Source organism: Pristis pectinata, chromosome 14 (assembly GCF_009764475.1).
Source record: "Pristis pectinata isolate sPriPec2 chromosome 14, sPriPec2.1.pri, whole genome shotgun sequence".
NCBI lineage: Eukaryota > Metazoa > Chordata > Chondrichthyes > Rhinopristiformes > Pristidae > Pristis > Pristis pectinata.
The window spans coordinates 35,766,469-35,782,209 of NC_067418.1; the positions used below are offsets into that span (position 1 = coordinate 35,766,469).

Sequence of the window (15,741 nt, forward strand, 5' to 3'; positions counted from 1 at the left end):
TGTGCTCACTTAAATTAGTCTATCTTTCTTTTCTGAATGGCTTTTCTGTGATATTTAAAATATTTTTCATTCTTCCAAGTTTTACATTCTGCATTATATAATCAGAGGTTTCGGGCCAAGTACCTAAAGCAACAGCAGAGGTTCCATGCCAAGTGCCTGATGGAGCAGCAGAAGTTCTGTGTCAAGTCCTGGTTTGGATGTCCTCCATTTGTAGTGTAATAGCCAAACTTTCCACCACAGTGAACATAATTCAGTTTCATGAGACACCCACTCAGTGGGGATTTTTGGATAATGATAAGGAGCTGTAATCCAGTTTGGTTTTCCCCTGTGAAGCCAATTCCAGCTTCCTCCCACTGCTTCGCCTGTGGGCAGTGAGTCTGTGCACCACTAATCTATAAGCCAAACCTATAGTTTTTCAATGTTGCAATGCAGCCTTGGCGTAGGAGGTGGAGACATCCGATACTTGCCCGAGACATATAGTGCAAAAGGAGTGGTAATAGATAAATGGAGCATTCAATTCCAGGAATCGTCCCAATGAACTAATCGTGTTGTTGCAAAGGTATTCACATGGAGCGAGCAATACCACACCCGTAAACTACATTACTAGTCTCAGATATTACTCAATGCACATATTCCTCACTCACCTGCCAACAATCCCTATTGATCATTTCCTCCAATGAACCCTCACAAGTTTAGTATTACTCCAACACACACAACTATATCTTGCATAGCATGTACACACCGTCATTTATTCAACCTTGAGAAGGACATCACCTGATACTTTGCATGATAATCAGTAACACAAGAGCACTAACACATGGCCTTGCTCTTGCAAAACAATGTGGTGCACAGCTAATAGCTGTAGCTAACAAGCCAGGGCATGCTACTGCATCACCTTACCCCAAAGAGGGGCCTGTACTCACCATCATTGGAATAGCCATTACTCAGTCCACAGTCTCATATCACACTTCACCAAGTTGCAGAGGGTCCCAGTTTTCAGGTCTTACCTTCCGCCTGCCTCCCCGTCACAACCCTATCCTTGTGCCTTTCTCATCCCAGATAGACTGAAACAACAACTTGGTCAGATGATGAAGATGCATAGTTACTTGATTTAGCACACTTGCCCACCAGATGAAACATTGCGACTGGATGTCCTTTAGAGATTAGATTAGAGACTTTATCTGCATGAGGTGAACCACTGGACGGGAGTGGCCTGAAATGACTGAGAAGGCACCAGCTCCCTGGATGGATGCAGTGCAAGCTGGTACATGCCATGCATACTGTCACAAATGGCAGGTTCCTGCTACGTAGGCTCAGCCAGCTGTTATGAAAGGTCAGCTTTCTGTTATATAAGGTCAGATATCAGTGGTCCTAAAGGGCTTGGAGGATATCAAAGTCAAGTTTATTGTCACATGCATGAGTACATGTATGCAGAGATGCAATGAAATCTTACTTGCAGCAGCATCACAGGGGCAGATAGCACTAGATACACAACATTCACAAGAAAAACATGAACTATATACATTTCTTCCAAAAAAGAACACAATTAGAACAAAAAAAATCCCACTGTAGTAGAAAGTGGTCATCGTGTTGCTATATCGAGGTAGTGTTCAGGGTTGTGCAGGTTGGTTCAAGAAATGAATGGTTGAAGGGAAGTAGGTGTTCTTGAACCTGGCGGTGCGGGACTTCAGGCTTCTGTACCTCTTGCCCAATGGTAGCTGTGAGAAGATGGCATGGCGTGGATGGTGAGGGTCTTTGATGATAGATGCTACCTTCTTGAGGCAGTGCCTCATATAGATACTACCAAGGGTGGGATGGAATGTGCCTGTGATGTATTGGGCTGAGTCCATTACTCTCTGCAGCTTCTTACATTCCTGAGCATTCGAATTGCTGTACCAGACCATGATACAAAATATTGTGGTACTAGAAAACTCAAGTCTTTTATTCTGGAAGAATTCTTATGGACTGTCATTCCCATTCATTTTTAAAGGACAGGCATTTTACTATAAAAGCACATATTTTTAGCACAAAGATTTTCAGCAATGACCTTCCTTCTATGATAAGGTCTGATGCGGGAAGATTCACTGATGATTGCACTATGTTCAGTTTCATTTGTAACTCCTCAGATAATGAAACAATCTGTGCACATATGTAATAAGGCATGGCCAACATACAAACTTGGGCTGATAAGTGGCAAGTAACATTAGCAACACAAAAGCCAGGCACCTCCTCTTGACAGTCAGTGATACTGCCTGTGTTGAAACCCCCACTCCCAATATCCTGGAAGACCATCTTTAAGCAAAAATTTAACCAGTCTAGATACATGTTCTGGCTTCAAAAGCAAATCACCTGCTAATTCCCCAAAGCCTCCACAGTGACTCCAAGGAACAAGTCAGGAACATAATGGAACACACTTCAATTTGGCTAGAGGAATGCAGCTTGAACAACATCCAGGACAAAGTAGCCCACCTGCTTTCTTCTTTTGGCTGTTGGCTGCTATCTTTCTTACATTAATTTTGGTTAGTCACGTCCCTGACTAAATATTAGCTTTGCAGAGATGTACAACTTGCTGCCTTTTTCAGGTACCACGTGAGAATGTCAATCTTGATTCTGTCCCTGAAATTATTGGATACCCTACTACAATCATTTTACACTTCATTTCTCCCAAATTTATATAGTCCACACTCCAAGGTCTGTACTTCACTATCTTTCTGATCGGTCTTTATCTACATCCCCATATTTATTGTACCTGTTGGACAGGATCAGTTTCAGAAGATCCTCATTCTCTATTTCACTTGGGCTCCCCTTACATTGTACACTGTCACACCAATGCCATTCCGATCCTATAAAGGTGTAACCAAGGCCAGGAGACAAACGATCCAGATATTCCTCCCCCCACTCCAGCAGCAAAAACAGGGTGAAGAAAGATACCTGCAGTCTGGGTATAGAAAGAGAAAAGAATAAGAGAGAAAGCACATCAGAGGCAGACAGAGCCAAAGACAGAAGGCAATGCCAACAGTTGGAAATTGTGCATGAAGGAGGTGATGAGATTTTCAGCAAAAGAAGATTTTAACTGAACAGAATATAATACAGCAGAGAGTTTCTTACAAGTCTACAAACTGCACACAAAAAATAATGAAATTCATGATTGGGTGACTTCTGGTAGATTGTTTTGTTTGTCAGCTTAGTTTGTCCAAGGATCATGCGCTTACTTCGTGGAATTGTGGGCTAGATATCAGACAGCTTTTGTTTTTCAAAGGTGATTAGTTGCAATGTATTGCTGGCTTGTGGAATATGTGCTGACATACTGCGAGCTTTCTAGGAGCTGGACTACTTCGGGGCTATCACCAAACAGAAGGAAACTAATCCAGCAGTTGATGTGCTTGCTAACAATAGACTGGTTTTGATCCACCTGAGTGGATGCAAGAGGAATATCATTCTGAGTTACATGGGCTCAGGGGAGGAAACAGGATGTGTTTAAACATAATGCTCCAAGCTTCATCAGTATCAAATGGGTTTCTTGGACCATCTGGTATTTTCCTGGCCATCATCCATACATTTTTCAATGTAGAAATCTACAGAATAACAGCTACGTTTTATCCACTGAGGTTTAATTTAATTTCAAACTAATTAATTAATGTTTTAATCCGCACTATCATTATTTTGTACTTAATTGGTGCCAAATGTCCAAATCATTTGATAAGAATACTATAAATTTGATCTCAGATACCACAGAACAAACAGGAAGGTGATCATAGTGGAAGCTGTTATCTCAGTGAGACTTCGCATATACAAGCAGTGTGATTCATATATCACTGTTGACACACTTAATGCTTTTAAGACAATCATGACTACACTACCTTTTATCAAACAAGAAAGAATTACCTTGAATATACAACATATGTTAGCATTTCTGAACCTTAATGCTTAATTTCCAAAACTTTATTTTAAATGGAAATCTGAAGCTTTGAACAATCATCACCTGTTTTATTAAATTTACCATTCAGCAGGCCTGTCATTACACTCCAGATGTCACACCTTTACAGAAATTAAAAACACCAGTAACTACAGTAAGAGCTTCCGAGTTTGATCATAAGAATTAAACCTTTTCCAACTTGAACATTTTTCAAGGAAGCAATTCAAATTTGCTTTAGGTGATATTGCTTTAAGATGCGATATATTATTCTCTTAAAGAGCCACAGTACCATACAGATTGTGTATTATATAAAATGCCATTCACAGAAAACAGTACCACAACAAGCTGGGAAAGACTATTAAACCTACAATACTCAATGGTCAGGCACACTTTGTGCAGGGGCCTCCTGCTACAAAATTCCATTGACTTTACTTCAGGAAAGGGGGCGGTATACATGCACCTGTCTACATCAATGGTTCTGAGGTCGAGAGGGTTGACAGCTTCAAGTTCCTAGGAATGAATATCACCAATAGCCTGCCCTGGTCCAATCATGCAGACGCCATGGCCAAGAAAGCTCACCAGCACCACTACTTCCTCAGGAGGCTAAGGAAATTCAGTATGTCCCCTTTGACACTCACCAACATTTATCATTGCACCATAGAAAGCATCCTATCTAGATGCATCACTGCTTGGTATGGCAACTGCTCTGCCCAGGACTGCAAGAAACTGCAGAGAGTTGTGGACACAGCCCAGCGTGTCACGGAAACCAGCCTCCCCTCCATGGACTCTGTCTTTACCTCTCGCTGCCTTGGTGAAGCAGCCACCATAATCAAAGACCCCACCCACCCGGGTCATTCTCTCTTCTCTCCTCTCCCATCAGGTAGAAGATACAGGAGCCTGAGGGCAAATATCACCAGGCTCAAGGACAGCTTCTATCCCACTGTGATACGACTATTGAATGGTTCCCTTATATGATTAGATGGACTCTTGACCTCACAATCTACCTTATTGTGACCTTGCATCTTATTGTCTACCTGCACTGAACTTCCTCTGTAGCTGTGACATTTTACTCTGTACTGTTATTGCTTTTACCTGTACTACCTCAATGCACTATGTACTAACTCAATGTAACTGCACTGTGTAATGAATTGACCTGTATGATCCGTATACAAGACAAGTTTTTCACTGTACCTTGGTACAAGTGACAATAATAAACCAATACCAATACAGCACCATGGTCAATAGAATCATCTTAGCTCACCTCATCCTCACAAAGGCCCTTCCTCAGTCTCCTGCACAAAACCAAAGGAACTCTGTGGATTGCAGACAAGTTGCCCTAAGGGACATCCAAGATGGGGATGAGGATGGTGGGGAGAAGATTGAAGCTTCAGTTAGTGAGTGGAAAATCAGGTTGGAAAGTCAGGATAAGGGATGGGGATGGTGAGGTCATGATCACCTACTGTGAGGGGGGGGCGGGGCGGGAGGAAAAAGGATCAAGAACACAATTCTGATGTTGGGTATCACCGATGGGGCAGGGTGTTTGAGAGAAACCCACAGCAAGGGGTAATAAAGTTTAACATCTATTTGGGTGATTCTACCACGGCCTTGGACCTGATTGGGAGATCAGCTTTAAGGTAATCTGAAGGACACTCACATGCATTGTAAAGCCCTGCTCCTGCCCAAGTCACCTGCCCCATTCACCACCATCTGAATTTTTCAGATGTGGCATTCAAGCACGTGTTGTACACCACTGGATGTCACTGCACAGAGCCAGGTACCTCTTCCATGAGAGCACAGCTCAGCCACGGAGAAACCAGAAGCAATTTGGTGACCTATGCTACAGCGAGTACCTGATCAACTTGGCGACGTGGTTGTTGATTAAATGTTTGTATAGAACCAAAAATACTGCACCACATATAAACAACTCTAAACCTATGTTTTCCTAAGCAACATCAAAGACTTTCACTATAGTTATTTTAAAAGACAATATTCTCTTTACCCAACTCCTCAAACAATTTAAACTTACAAATACATGGATTTCTCAGCCAATTTGTAACAGATGGAAATAAGCAACCAATGGTTGTTCACCTCTGTCCTGACTGCATTAATTATCTGATTAAGTGAGCATGGGTGATTAGATTCAGCTATGCAGCTTTTGGTGTGGGATACAAACATGCATGCAAAATCCCTTCAAAGGAAAATGTCTAGACTCTGCTTCTCCTTCATCTGCTCCCTTTCTGTCACCATAATCCAGCTGCCAAAGCAAAAACTTGGGTCACCTGAGGTTCACTAGCACAACCAGAGGATTTAGTGTGTTTAAGCCTGACAGCGATATGCCATGTGGCATTTCTGTATCATTCTCAAAATGACTGATTATCTTTCTCAAGTCCAACCCTTAAATTTTATGTTTAATTGTCATTTTCTTCCTTGGGCAGCAACACCAATAATTAAAATGAAAGCATATCACCCACGTTGCTCAACTGTTAACAGTTCCATGTGGTTGACCTGTGCAGAGCAGAAAAGCTTCAGGTTTTCTCCATATTGAACCATCTCTGCTTGTGAAACAACTATGACATTACCCTTGGCTTCAGGGCCCCTCAGGAGAGAAAAAATGAACCATAAATATTATTGGATCAGAAGTAGACTATTAAAGTCATCAAACCTGTTCCACCAGTGAATTAAATCAGGGCTGATCTAACCTCAAATGCATGTAACCACCTTCTTTCTGTCTCTTACCCAAGAAAAAACTATCAAAATCAGTTTGGAAAATTTCAATTGATCAGCCTCTGTGAACTTTGAAATGTTCCACATTTACATAACTTTTTGTGCAGGGAAGTATTTCCTAATTTCACCCCTGAACAGTCTAGCTAACTTTATTAAATGTTGGATTATTCTGGATTCTTAATCAAAAGAAAATATTTTCCATTATTTAATTCCTTTAATGTTTTAGAGATATTAATTAGAACACCCATTAACCTGCTAAACCCAAGAAAATAAAAGTCACATTTATTTAACTTGCCTACATAATATATCCCCTTAATCTCCTGTTGAATGTCCATTTTACTTTTTCCAATGATAATGTATCATGCCTGAGTCTAGTGATCCCAGGGGCCTGACCAAAGTTTTGTACACCTCAAGGAGCACTTTACACTTCTGAAGTCTACCAACAGGATGCAACATCCAAACCACACCACCAACCACCACCCCCCCAACTGCCAGAGGGCACCCACATCAATATAAATCCCAATCACAGGAAACCATACAGGTGTGTGTATCAAATAAAGAAAGAGAGTGCAGGATACTTTTATGTTTGGCACTTCAGGATTCAAGAAAAAGGACAGGGCAAGACTCAACTGGAACCTTTTGATACTCAAACTCAAGGTTTCTGAAGAAAATTAGATACTTGGGTGAAGAGAAATACTCCAAGCTTCAGAAGGGAAGGCAAGGAATGAATGCAAAAATTTAACTTTGCATTTACATGATATAATCCTGATAACTACAGATCACCAAGACTAGCAGTAATATTGGCAAAACTACAAAAGATCATTAGCAAGGACAAAACTATTTCTCATTGGAGAAACGTATGTTAGTGAGGTTTAGTCAATACAGATTTATTAAAAGGTAAGTCAATCTGACTAGTCTGATTAAGTTCTTGGATGAAATAGAGAGATACAATGAAGTTAATACGTTTCATGCAGAAACCTTTGAAATGAATTTGATAAAGTACCACATAATACATCTTTTTGGAAAATAAAAGGTCATTATATTGAAAGACATGGTAGCAACTTCATTTGGAAACTGGTTAAGAAATAGGAGGTAAGGAGATTGGAAGGAAGTTAGGTGCCCGGGGAGTTGGTAGTGGGATAACTGATTGTCTTCCTTGTTTAAATAGCCCAGACTTGGGCACAGCAGTAAACATTTTGAAGTGTACAAATGATACAGCACATCACTGTCGTAAACAATTAATGGGATAGGAACAGATCTCACGAGGGCATGGAAATACTGATGAAATCCATAAGTATAAGGATGCAAGATAATGCTGTTTAAATATGCATTAATACACTTGGGAGAAATAGCATGGATAAGATAGTATTCAGTAAGTGGTACCACTTGATGGGAGCACAATATCAGAGGAATCCAAGGAGACATATTCATAAATTCTTGAAGGTGACAGGACGAGTTGACAAGGTGATTAAGAAAACATATGGCATACTTGGCTTTATAATTTGTGGATAGAAAAGTAAGTATGTCATGCCAAACCTGTTAAGCCTCCACTGGTGTACTGACTACAGTTCTGGATGTCACACTTTATGAAGACTGTCAAATCCCTGGAGAGGATTAAGAGGAGGTTCAGCCAAAAAGAGAGACAGGACTGGGAGTCATTCTTTTAGCAGAGGAAGTTAAAGGGCGATCTATGAAGGTTATCAAAACTGTGAGGGCCATGATTGAGTGAACAGGGATGAATTATTTCACCTGGAAAATAAGTCAATAGCAAAGATAATAGATGTAAAATAAACAGCAAAACAAACTTGAGGGAAAATGAGAAGAATTTCATCACAGGCAGGGTTGGCAAGATCTGGAATACACTGAAAATGAGGTAGAATCAGATTTCACAATATCCTTTTCAATGCACCTGGACATGTATTTGAACAGGACTCATTTGCGGAACCAGGGGATCTGAACAATTATTTCAAAGAGTCAGCCAAATCCAGAACTGCCAAATGGCCTCTTGCTGTAAGATTCCATTACTTTCCAAACTGCACCATCCCTAGCACTGCCTCAGCTGCAATGAGCTAACTCAGCACAGGACAGAGACTTGCTTAGCAACCGTGACACACTTACCCATGAATTTATCAAGAGCAGCTTCAAAAGAAGATTTAAGAGCTCACTAAAAACTACATGGGCAATGACAACATCATTCAGTTTGGGTAATTGCACCGTGAAGTTCAGGGCCAGGAACTCTACGTCATCACTTCATCTGAAGAGTAAGAGGAAAGGCTGAATGGCATTTCAGTTAAATCACTAGACCAACAACCCATTTCATTTGCCTGTAATTTACCAACTGAACGTCTCTTTCTGCCGACTGTATAATGCCCAAATGGGTTGCTGCCAAGATGTGTTGTGCTTTCACTGATGACTCGCACTATTATACAACCAAACATATTTCACTGCAGCTTTACAGGGTGAAATTCTCCACACTCTGCTGTTGTAAGATTCCAATCTATAACAATTTTAGAGCTTTCTGTGGTGAGCACAGCCCACAGCACATAACTGCACATGATTCAACCATTTTCAGAGGATGGATGGTAGCTAACTATAATGTTACTCTGAAAATCTGCAGCAGTCTATTGAAATGCAGCCTCAATACTTTCTTAGGGCAGATCAGAGTCTTACTCTGTATATAATCCTTATTTAACAAATCCAGGAGCGCTGTTGAGCAGCATAAAAACAATTATATTCAAAGTGTGCTTATAGTCTTCTGACCAATTTTATTTGTCCATGGGATGCGCTGGTCAGTGATGTGATGGTGGTGAGTGAGACAGAAGATCAAAAACATGGGAGGGAATGGAGTGAAAAACAAAAGGTGTACACAATTACTTGAAAGAAGATGAAGATGTTGCCTCTAAATTCATCAAAGGAAAACATGAACTATAAATACAATGCAGTTTATGTGGTTACTGCCAAAACTGTCCAACAGATTCCAGAACTCTGATGCAACAAAAATAAAATTTTGAAAATCCAGTCTCAACTACTGGAGCAGCAGATGTAACTAATAGAAAATGTAACCAAATTGAAAAGAAAGCATGAGAGGAGGAGGTGACTCATGAATTGTTCAGGCAATTGGGGATCAGCTTGAATCAAGAGGATAGATCCTTTGGTGTGTTCTTTCATAAAGAAACTCCTACAGCAAGAGCCAAATGCATATTAGCTTTCCAAGGGATTTGAAAATGATTTGCAATGCAGTGCTAACATCGTGAGTGATTAAAAAAAACATTACCTTTGATGAAAGCCCTGAGATACCTGATAACACAACAGTAGGCATCCTTTGCATTCTATGAAAATGAGAATAAAATTGGAAGGAATGCTGGAAAATCCTGTATGGAAAATGTGTAAGTAGTTGCCTCTCTCTCTCTCTCATGGTATTACCTGGAAAAGTTCCCTACACATTAGAGAGTCTGAACATTTATATACATTTTGGCTGAAGTTTTATGATAACTGAAATTAACTGCTTTTGCCAAACACTTAAAAAAAACTTGAAATGAACCAAAAGTAAAATCTGACAAATCAAATAGTACCTATGCTACACCTGAGATGAGAGCATTACAATAACACTTAATAGTAAGAATCCATCCATTGTCTCAAAATAACTCAGCAGAATCTATTCAACACAATATATATTCAGGGGTAAACAGGCCACACAAGTACAACATTTCGATAGATCAGTTCATAAAGGGAATATTGCATCAAGATCCTATGATGCAATCCATGATGCTTAATCCATGAATGAAGCACTCAGGTCCAATTCCAAATTTACAATGAGTTGGCTAATCTCAGGATGTAATAATCTGCCAGAACTCCAAATCCCAATCAATATCCCGCTAAAAGTCCAATCCGTTAGACTTTGGTTATGTACATGAAACATACTATCTCCCGTAAATGAAGAGCCTGGTAACACACACAGTCCAGATTCACATAAAGCATGGGCATCTGACAGACATCAAGGGAACTATGCCCCAACAAAAAGACAGCATTTTCAGAAGAAGATGAGAATTGGGCAAAAAAAAATTCTGGTTATTTGGAAATTGCAAATTTCTGATTATTAGCAATAATCCACTCCAGGGAAGCTTTAATTACGTTACTATATTGTAACAGTAAAATAATAATTTTATCCAATTAAATGGTACTTAAATGGGTTAATGTATGTCATAACTGAGAAAGACAATTTTTTTATATAACATAGGATAAGAGCAGTTTGGAGATCGTATTCTAAGGCAGAATTAATTTATTGCACCACCCACTGAATAATGGTGTCTGAAAAACATCATTTTATTGTATGGTATTCTTGGATTTGCCAAGATTACAGTGAGTATTTTTGGAACTGCAAGCTACGAATCCATGCACGCTATATGAAAACCACAATAATCGCTTTGGAGAATACGTTTAATTATGTATTTTAAAAGAACCCGTTTCCCAATTATGTTCTATTTTCACCAGTAGCAATTTAGTATTCACATGTAGACCTGGCCCGGAGTTGTAACGCAAGCAGCTCGCCGCCTCAGAGAGCAGTGCTCCACAAGCACAGTGGCACAGATTCAGATGACCGAGAGTAACTCTGGATTCTTGAACTCAAGTAACCTTGAACCCCTGCCAAAAACCGGTGTTCCTACCGTGCCTTATATCAAGAATTCTTCAAATGTGTAAAGCAACTTGCACCGATCTGGAGTTAAAAAAAACTGTAATTTTGTAAAGTATACCAATAAATCTTCTCAAACTCAAATATTACGACGAAGAATTGTTGGACCACAATACACCAGCACAAGTCGCAGAAAATGGTATGCGTTTACTTGACACGCGTTCAGCTTCTCTCTCACATACATCAAAGTGATCTCCTTACCGTGGCATCCTCTCCGGCATAGTGACTGATAACCCGTATCCCTCCCGGATGTTTTAGAGCCCAGTTGGTGATGTTGTATACTTTCCTATCGATCACCAGCCACTTGTCCGTCCTGCTATTGTGCTTCTGAATCTCTTCCCACGTGTAAAGGGTTATCTTTTTCTCGCATTCTCCCTCTTCTTCTCCTTGTTCTCCACCTTTCCCCATACTGGCCTTCCTCTCCCTCTCCTTCCTTCACGTTATACTCTCTCTCTCTCTCTCTCTCGCTCGCTCTACCTGTCCTCTTGGCTTTAGCGCTTCATCTTATATTTCCAGCCCGCCCAGCAACACCCTACAAGAATTAACCATTAATACGATGCTGTATCCTAGGTGATCAGCAGAGTTTTTGGGCCAATCAAGTCGCTGTATCACAGCTCTCGTCTGCAGGCATTGGTTCAGTCCTGATCTTTCGAACTAGTTGGGGGCTGATACTTCTCTAAGAGTTTTCAAGCGAGCCTCAGTCCGACGAGATTGCGGCCAAAGCGGCTCAGTAAAGTTCCTTTCCCGAATTACACAAACTGCTAGTCTTCCCAGTTCAGTTTTTATTTCTTCCTCCATTGAGTCCGGACATACGGGAACGCTTCACAAGCAGGTTCAAATGCTACCGACTCGCTGATTAGTTCGCTGGTCCGGGCACTGAAAATTTGGATTCTTTCTACTCTGCGCTACAAATTATAATTCTATTTATGCTAATTTATCCACCTCATTGTGAAACTAAGATACACTTCCCAGCCCGAACTATTCCACATTGTCCGATGGGAATCCATCTGTAATGGGCCACTATCATCTCCTTACTGCAAAATTATTAAAATGCCATTCAAGTTGTTGACATTTTGATGAGAGTATTTTTTTTGAAAAGCCGTCTATTTAATTGATTTACTTTCATTATTGCTACAGTGAAGCTGAAACATGCAGGTTAAGAAATAAAGGAAGTACAAAGCTGCAGATGCTGGAAACTTGAAACAAAAACAAAATACAGGAAATACTCACCAGGTCGGGCAGCATCTGTGAAGAGAGAGAGTTATTATTTCAGGTCCATGACCCTCCATCAGAACTAGAAAATTGAGAAAACAAAACTTCAGATGCTGGAATCTAAAACAGAAAATGCTGAAAGAACTCAGCCAGTCAAACAGCATCTGTGGAAAGAGAAATCAGTTAATGCTTCCTCAAAATAAATCTCAGAGCGTCCTCAGGGTCCTTCACCCGAAACATGGTTTCTCTTTCTTGAGATGCTGCTTGACTGGCAGTGTTCTTCTAGCACGTTTGGTTTTGAAAAATTGAGAAAACAACTTGCAGAGAGGGGGGAGGAGTGGAGAGGGGATGTCAGGGAGGGGGGAGGAGTGGAGAGGGGATGTCAGGGAGGGGGGAGGAGTGGAGAGGGGATGTCAGGGAGGGGGGAGGAGTGGAGAGGGGATGTCAGGGAGGGGGGAGGAGTGGAGAGGGGATGTCAGGGAGGGGGGAGGAGTGGAGAGGGGATGTCAGTGATAGGTTGTCAGACCAAGGTTGACCAGGTTATGTTACTGCTTTCCGCGCCAGCAGCTGCAGAGAAAAAAAAACATAAAAAAAGGTGATGGAACCATGAAGATGGAGAATACGGATGTTGGACAAAAGAGAATGTTGCAAGTGCGCAGCAGATCAAACAGCTGAGTTATTGGTGCAGGTGGACGATCTTTCAACAGAAGTGCCCATTTCTGACACAAACGGGAAAAACCAGTTATCTGAGATGATCTCGAGTCTTCAACGTGCCTAGGCAGAAGTGCCCTGAGCCTACATTGGATGTGGTGGATGCTGGCATGAGGTTGAGGAGTAAGTGGGAGGGAGTATGGAAGAAAGAACACCCGAGGGGGATTTTAAATGATAATAGACCTGTACGAGAGGGTTGGAACAGCAGCAGCTCAGATGAAGTAGTTTAAAATGTTTGTCAGTGTAATGCTGCCAATGGTTTGTTACGCAACAGTACTATTATTTCACAACTCTTGGCATTTAAGCACAGTAATATAATCTTTCAGCAAAGTATCTCAAACAACTAATCAAAGTTGCGATGATTTGTTCTCTTCAGTTAAAGAGATACGAGTCGTCGGGAACACAAGCAAGACTGTTTGTTAACGTGACATAGCAGGGGCACAAGAGTGTAGTTAATCAGGTTGAAGTCCGCGTGGGAGTACTTAAGGGCTGGCAGTGAGTAAAAGAGGCTTGTACCAGGAACAGTTCTGAATATTCAACGGACTCTCAAGGCCAAATTGCTTTTGGAGGTGGAAAGTGTGTGTTGAATGATCGGGTAGTTAATGTTAATTTGTACCAACTGCAAGAGCATAAGAGTGATAGTTTTCCAGAAGAAGCATTATAATCTCAGACCATTTATACATAAAACAGATCTATAAACAAAGGGGAGTTGCTGCCATTATCTGTTGCACGGCAGAGATCAGAAGAACACAGGGAAGCAGTCAGCGCCCAGACAGGAAACTAAACTCCACGGGCGAAAGAAACCTTGCTTGCCAAGTTTGCCCGTCTGTAGATAATGGGGACGATGTTCCGCTCCACAATCGCACTGACGTGTCTGTAACTGGCAGCGAGCGGAGGATCGGTAGCAGGCCGTGATACTGGCTGACCAGAGCAGCAGCTCACTATGGCACTATGGAAAATGACCCAGAGCTACGAAAGTGCCGAGCAGTGCGGCGACGTGAACAAACCTCTTCCCGTCTCCCTGCAGCCAGAACACAGGTGATGCATGAGGAGCAAACCGCAGGCTGATTCCTGGAATTAACGTAATGCAGCTACCTCTTACTGCTGTTAATTTGAATTGCTAGCTGTTACTTTAGATAGTTTTTTTAAATTGTAGACGGTTCTATTTCAAGTATATCAATTGTTATCGTTTTTATTCAAAGGTGCATTCCACCACCACCGGTGAGTGTCAGGATACCAGGGCTTGTGCTTATCATTAGAACATTTCTGTCAGTGCTGGAGGAACTCAGCAGGTCAGGCAGCATCTATGGAGGGAAATAAACAGTCGACGTTTGGGGTCGAGACCCTTCGTCAGGACTGGAGAGGAAGAGGGCAGAAGCCAGAATAACAAGGTCAGGGGAGGGGCAGGAGCACACAGAGACAGGGGACAGGTGAGTCCAGGGGATAGGTGATTCCAGGTGGGAGGGGGAAGGTAGGAGGGTAGGGGGGAGATGTAAGAAGCTGAGAAGTGATAGGTAGAAGAGGCAAAGGGCTGAAGAAGAAGCAATCTGGTAGGAGAGGAGAGTAGACCATGGAATAAAGGGAAGGAGGCGGGGAATAGATGGGCAGGACATGCAGGCAGGGGAAGGGGAAAGGGGAGGGTGGAGGAGGCCACAGGAATGAGGGAAGACAGGGAGGGGAGCAAAAAAAGAGAAAAGGGGGGAGAAGAGGAGAGGGGTTGCCAGAAGTTAGAGAAATCAATGTTGAGAACATCAGATTGGAGACTCCCAAGGCAGAATGTGAGGTGTTGTTCCTCCAACCTACATCTGGCCTCAACGTGGCACCAGAGGAGGCCATGGATAGACATGTTGGTATGGGAGTGGGATGTGGAATTGAAGTGGATGGCCACCCAGAGATCCTTGCTTTTGAGGCGAACAGAGTGAAGGGACATCTCTCTGCACCCTTTGGTGAACGTTCCTAGTCCTTGTTTTAAGTCTTTCATGGTAAAAGTTGTGTCATGTAGTGCAACTTCAGTTCTTGGGACCTTGAGGGCAATAAACTCTGTCTGTCAACCAATTCTCAATCCATGAAGTATATTACTCCCAATCCCACCCGCTTTAATTTTGTACTTAAACGTCTCATATGGGACCATTTGTAGAAGCCCTCTGAAAGTCCAAATAGGCCACATGTACTGGTTTTTCCCCTTATATATTCTGCTAGTCATAGAGTTGTACAGCACAGAAACAGGGTCTCAGCCCAGCACGTTCATGCCAACTGTTTGCCCACCTACACCAATCCCATTTGTCTGAATTCAGACTGTATCCTTCTATGCCTTGCCTGAGTTATGTGATTGTGCTGGAGGGAGTGCAGAGGAAATTCACCAGGATGGTACATGGACTGGAAGACTTTAGTTATGGGGAGAGATTGGATAGGATGGGTTTTCTTTTCCCTGGAGTGAAGGAGATTGAGGGATGACCTGATAGAGATGTACAAAATTATGAGTCAGATG

The 15,741-nt window shown here is 41.8% G+C and overlaps 2 protein-coding genes across 4 annotated transcripts in view; one reads left to right on the forward strand and one right to left on the reverse strand.

The window, feature by feature from the left end:
• fads2 (fatty acid desaturase 2) overlaps positions 1–12,766 on the reverse strand; it is a 54,718-nt gene extending 41,952 nt beyond the window's left edge. Inside the window, exon 1 of one of the 3 annotated variants that reach the window (XM_052029238.1) lies at positions 12,561–12,766. In XM_052029238.1, the coding sequence (XP_051885198.1) occupies positions 12,561–12,575 (15 nt within the window). In that variant the 5' untranslated portion in view covers positions 12,576–12,766. Of the gene's footprint in view, positions 1–11,531; positions 11,905–12,560 lie in introns of those variants that run through there. The other 2 variants (XM_052029239.1, XM_052029236.1) reach the window with 2 other exon arrangements.
• An 853-nt stretch (positions 12,767–13,619) lies between these two features.
• The window catches only part of LOC127577733 (acyl-CoA (8-3)-desaturase-like), a 60,059-nt gene continuing 57,937 nt past the window's right edge, over positions 13,620–15,741 (forward strand). Inside the window, exon 1 of the mRNA XM_052029241.1 lies at positions 13,620–14,291. Within this exon, the coding sequence (XP_051885201.1) occupies positions 14,205–14,291 (87 nt within the window). The 5' untranslated portion in view covers positions 13,620–14,204. The remainder of the gene's footprint in view (positions 14,292–15,741) is intronic.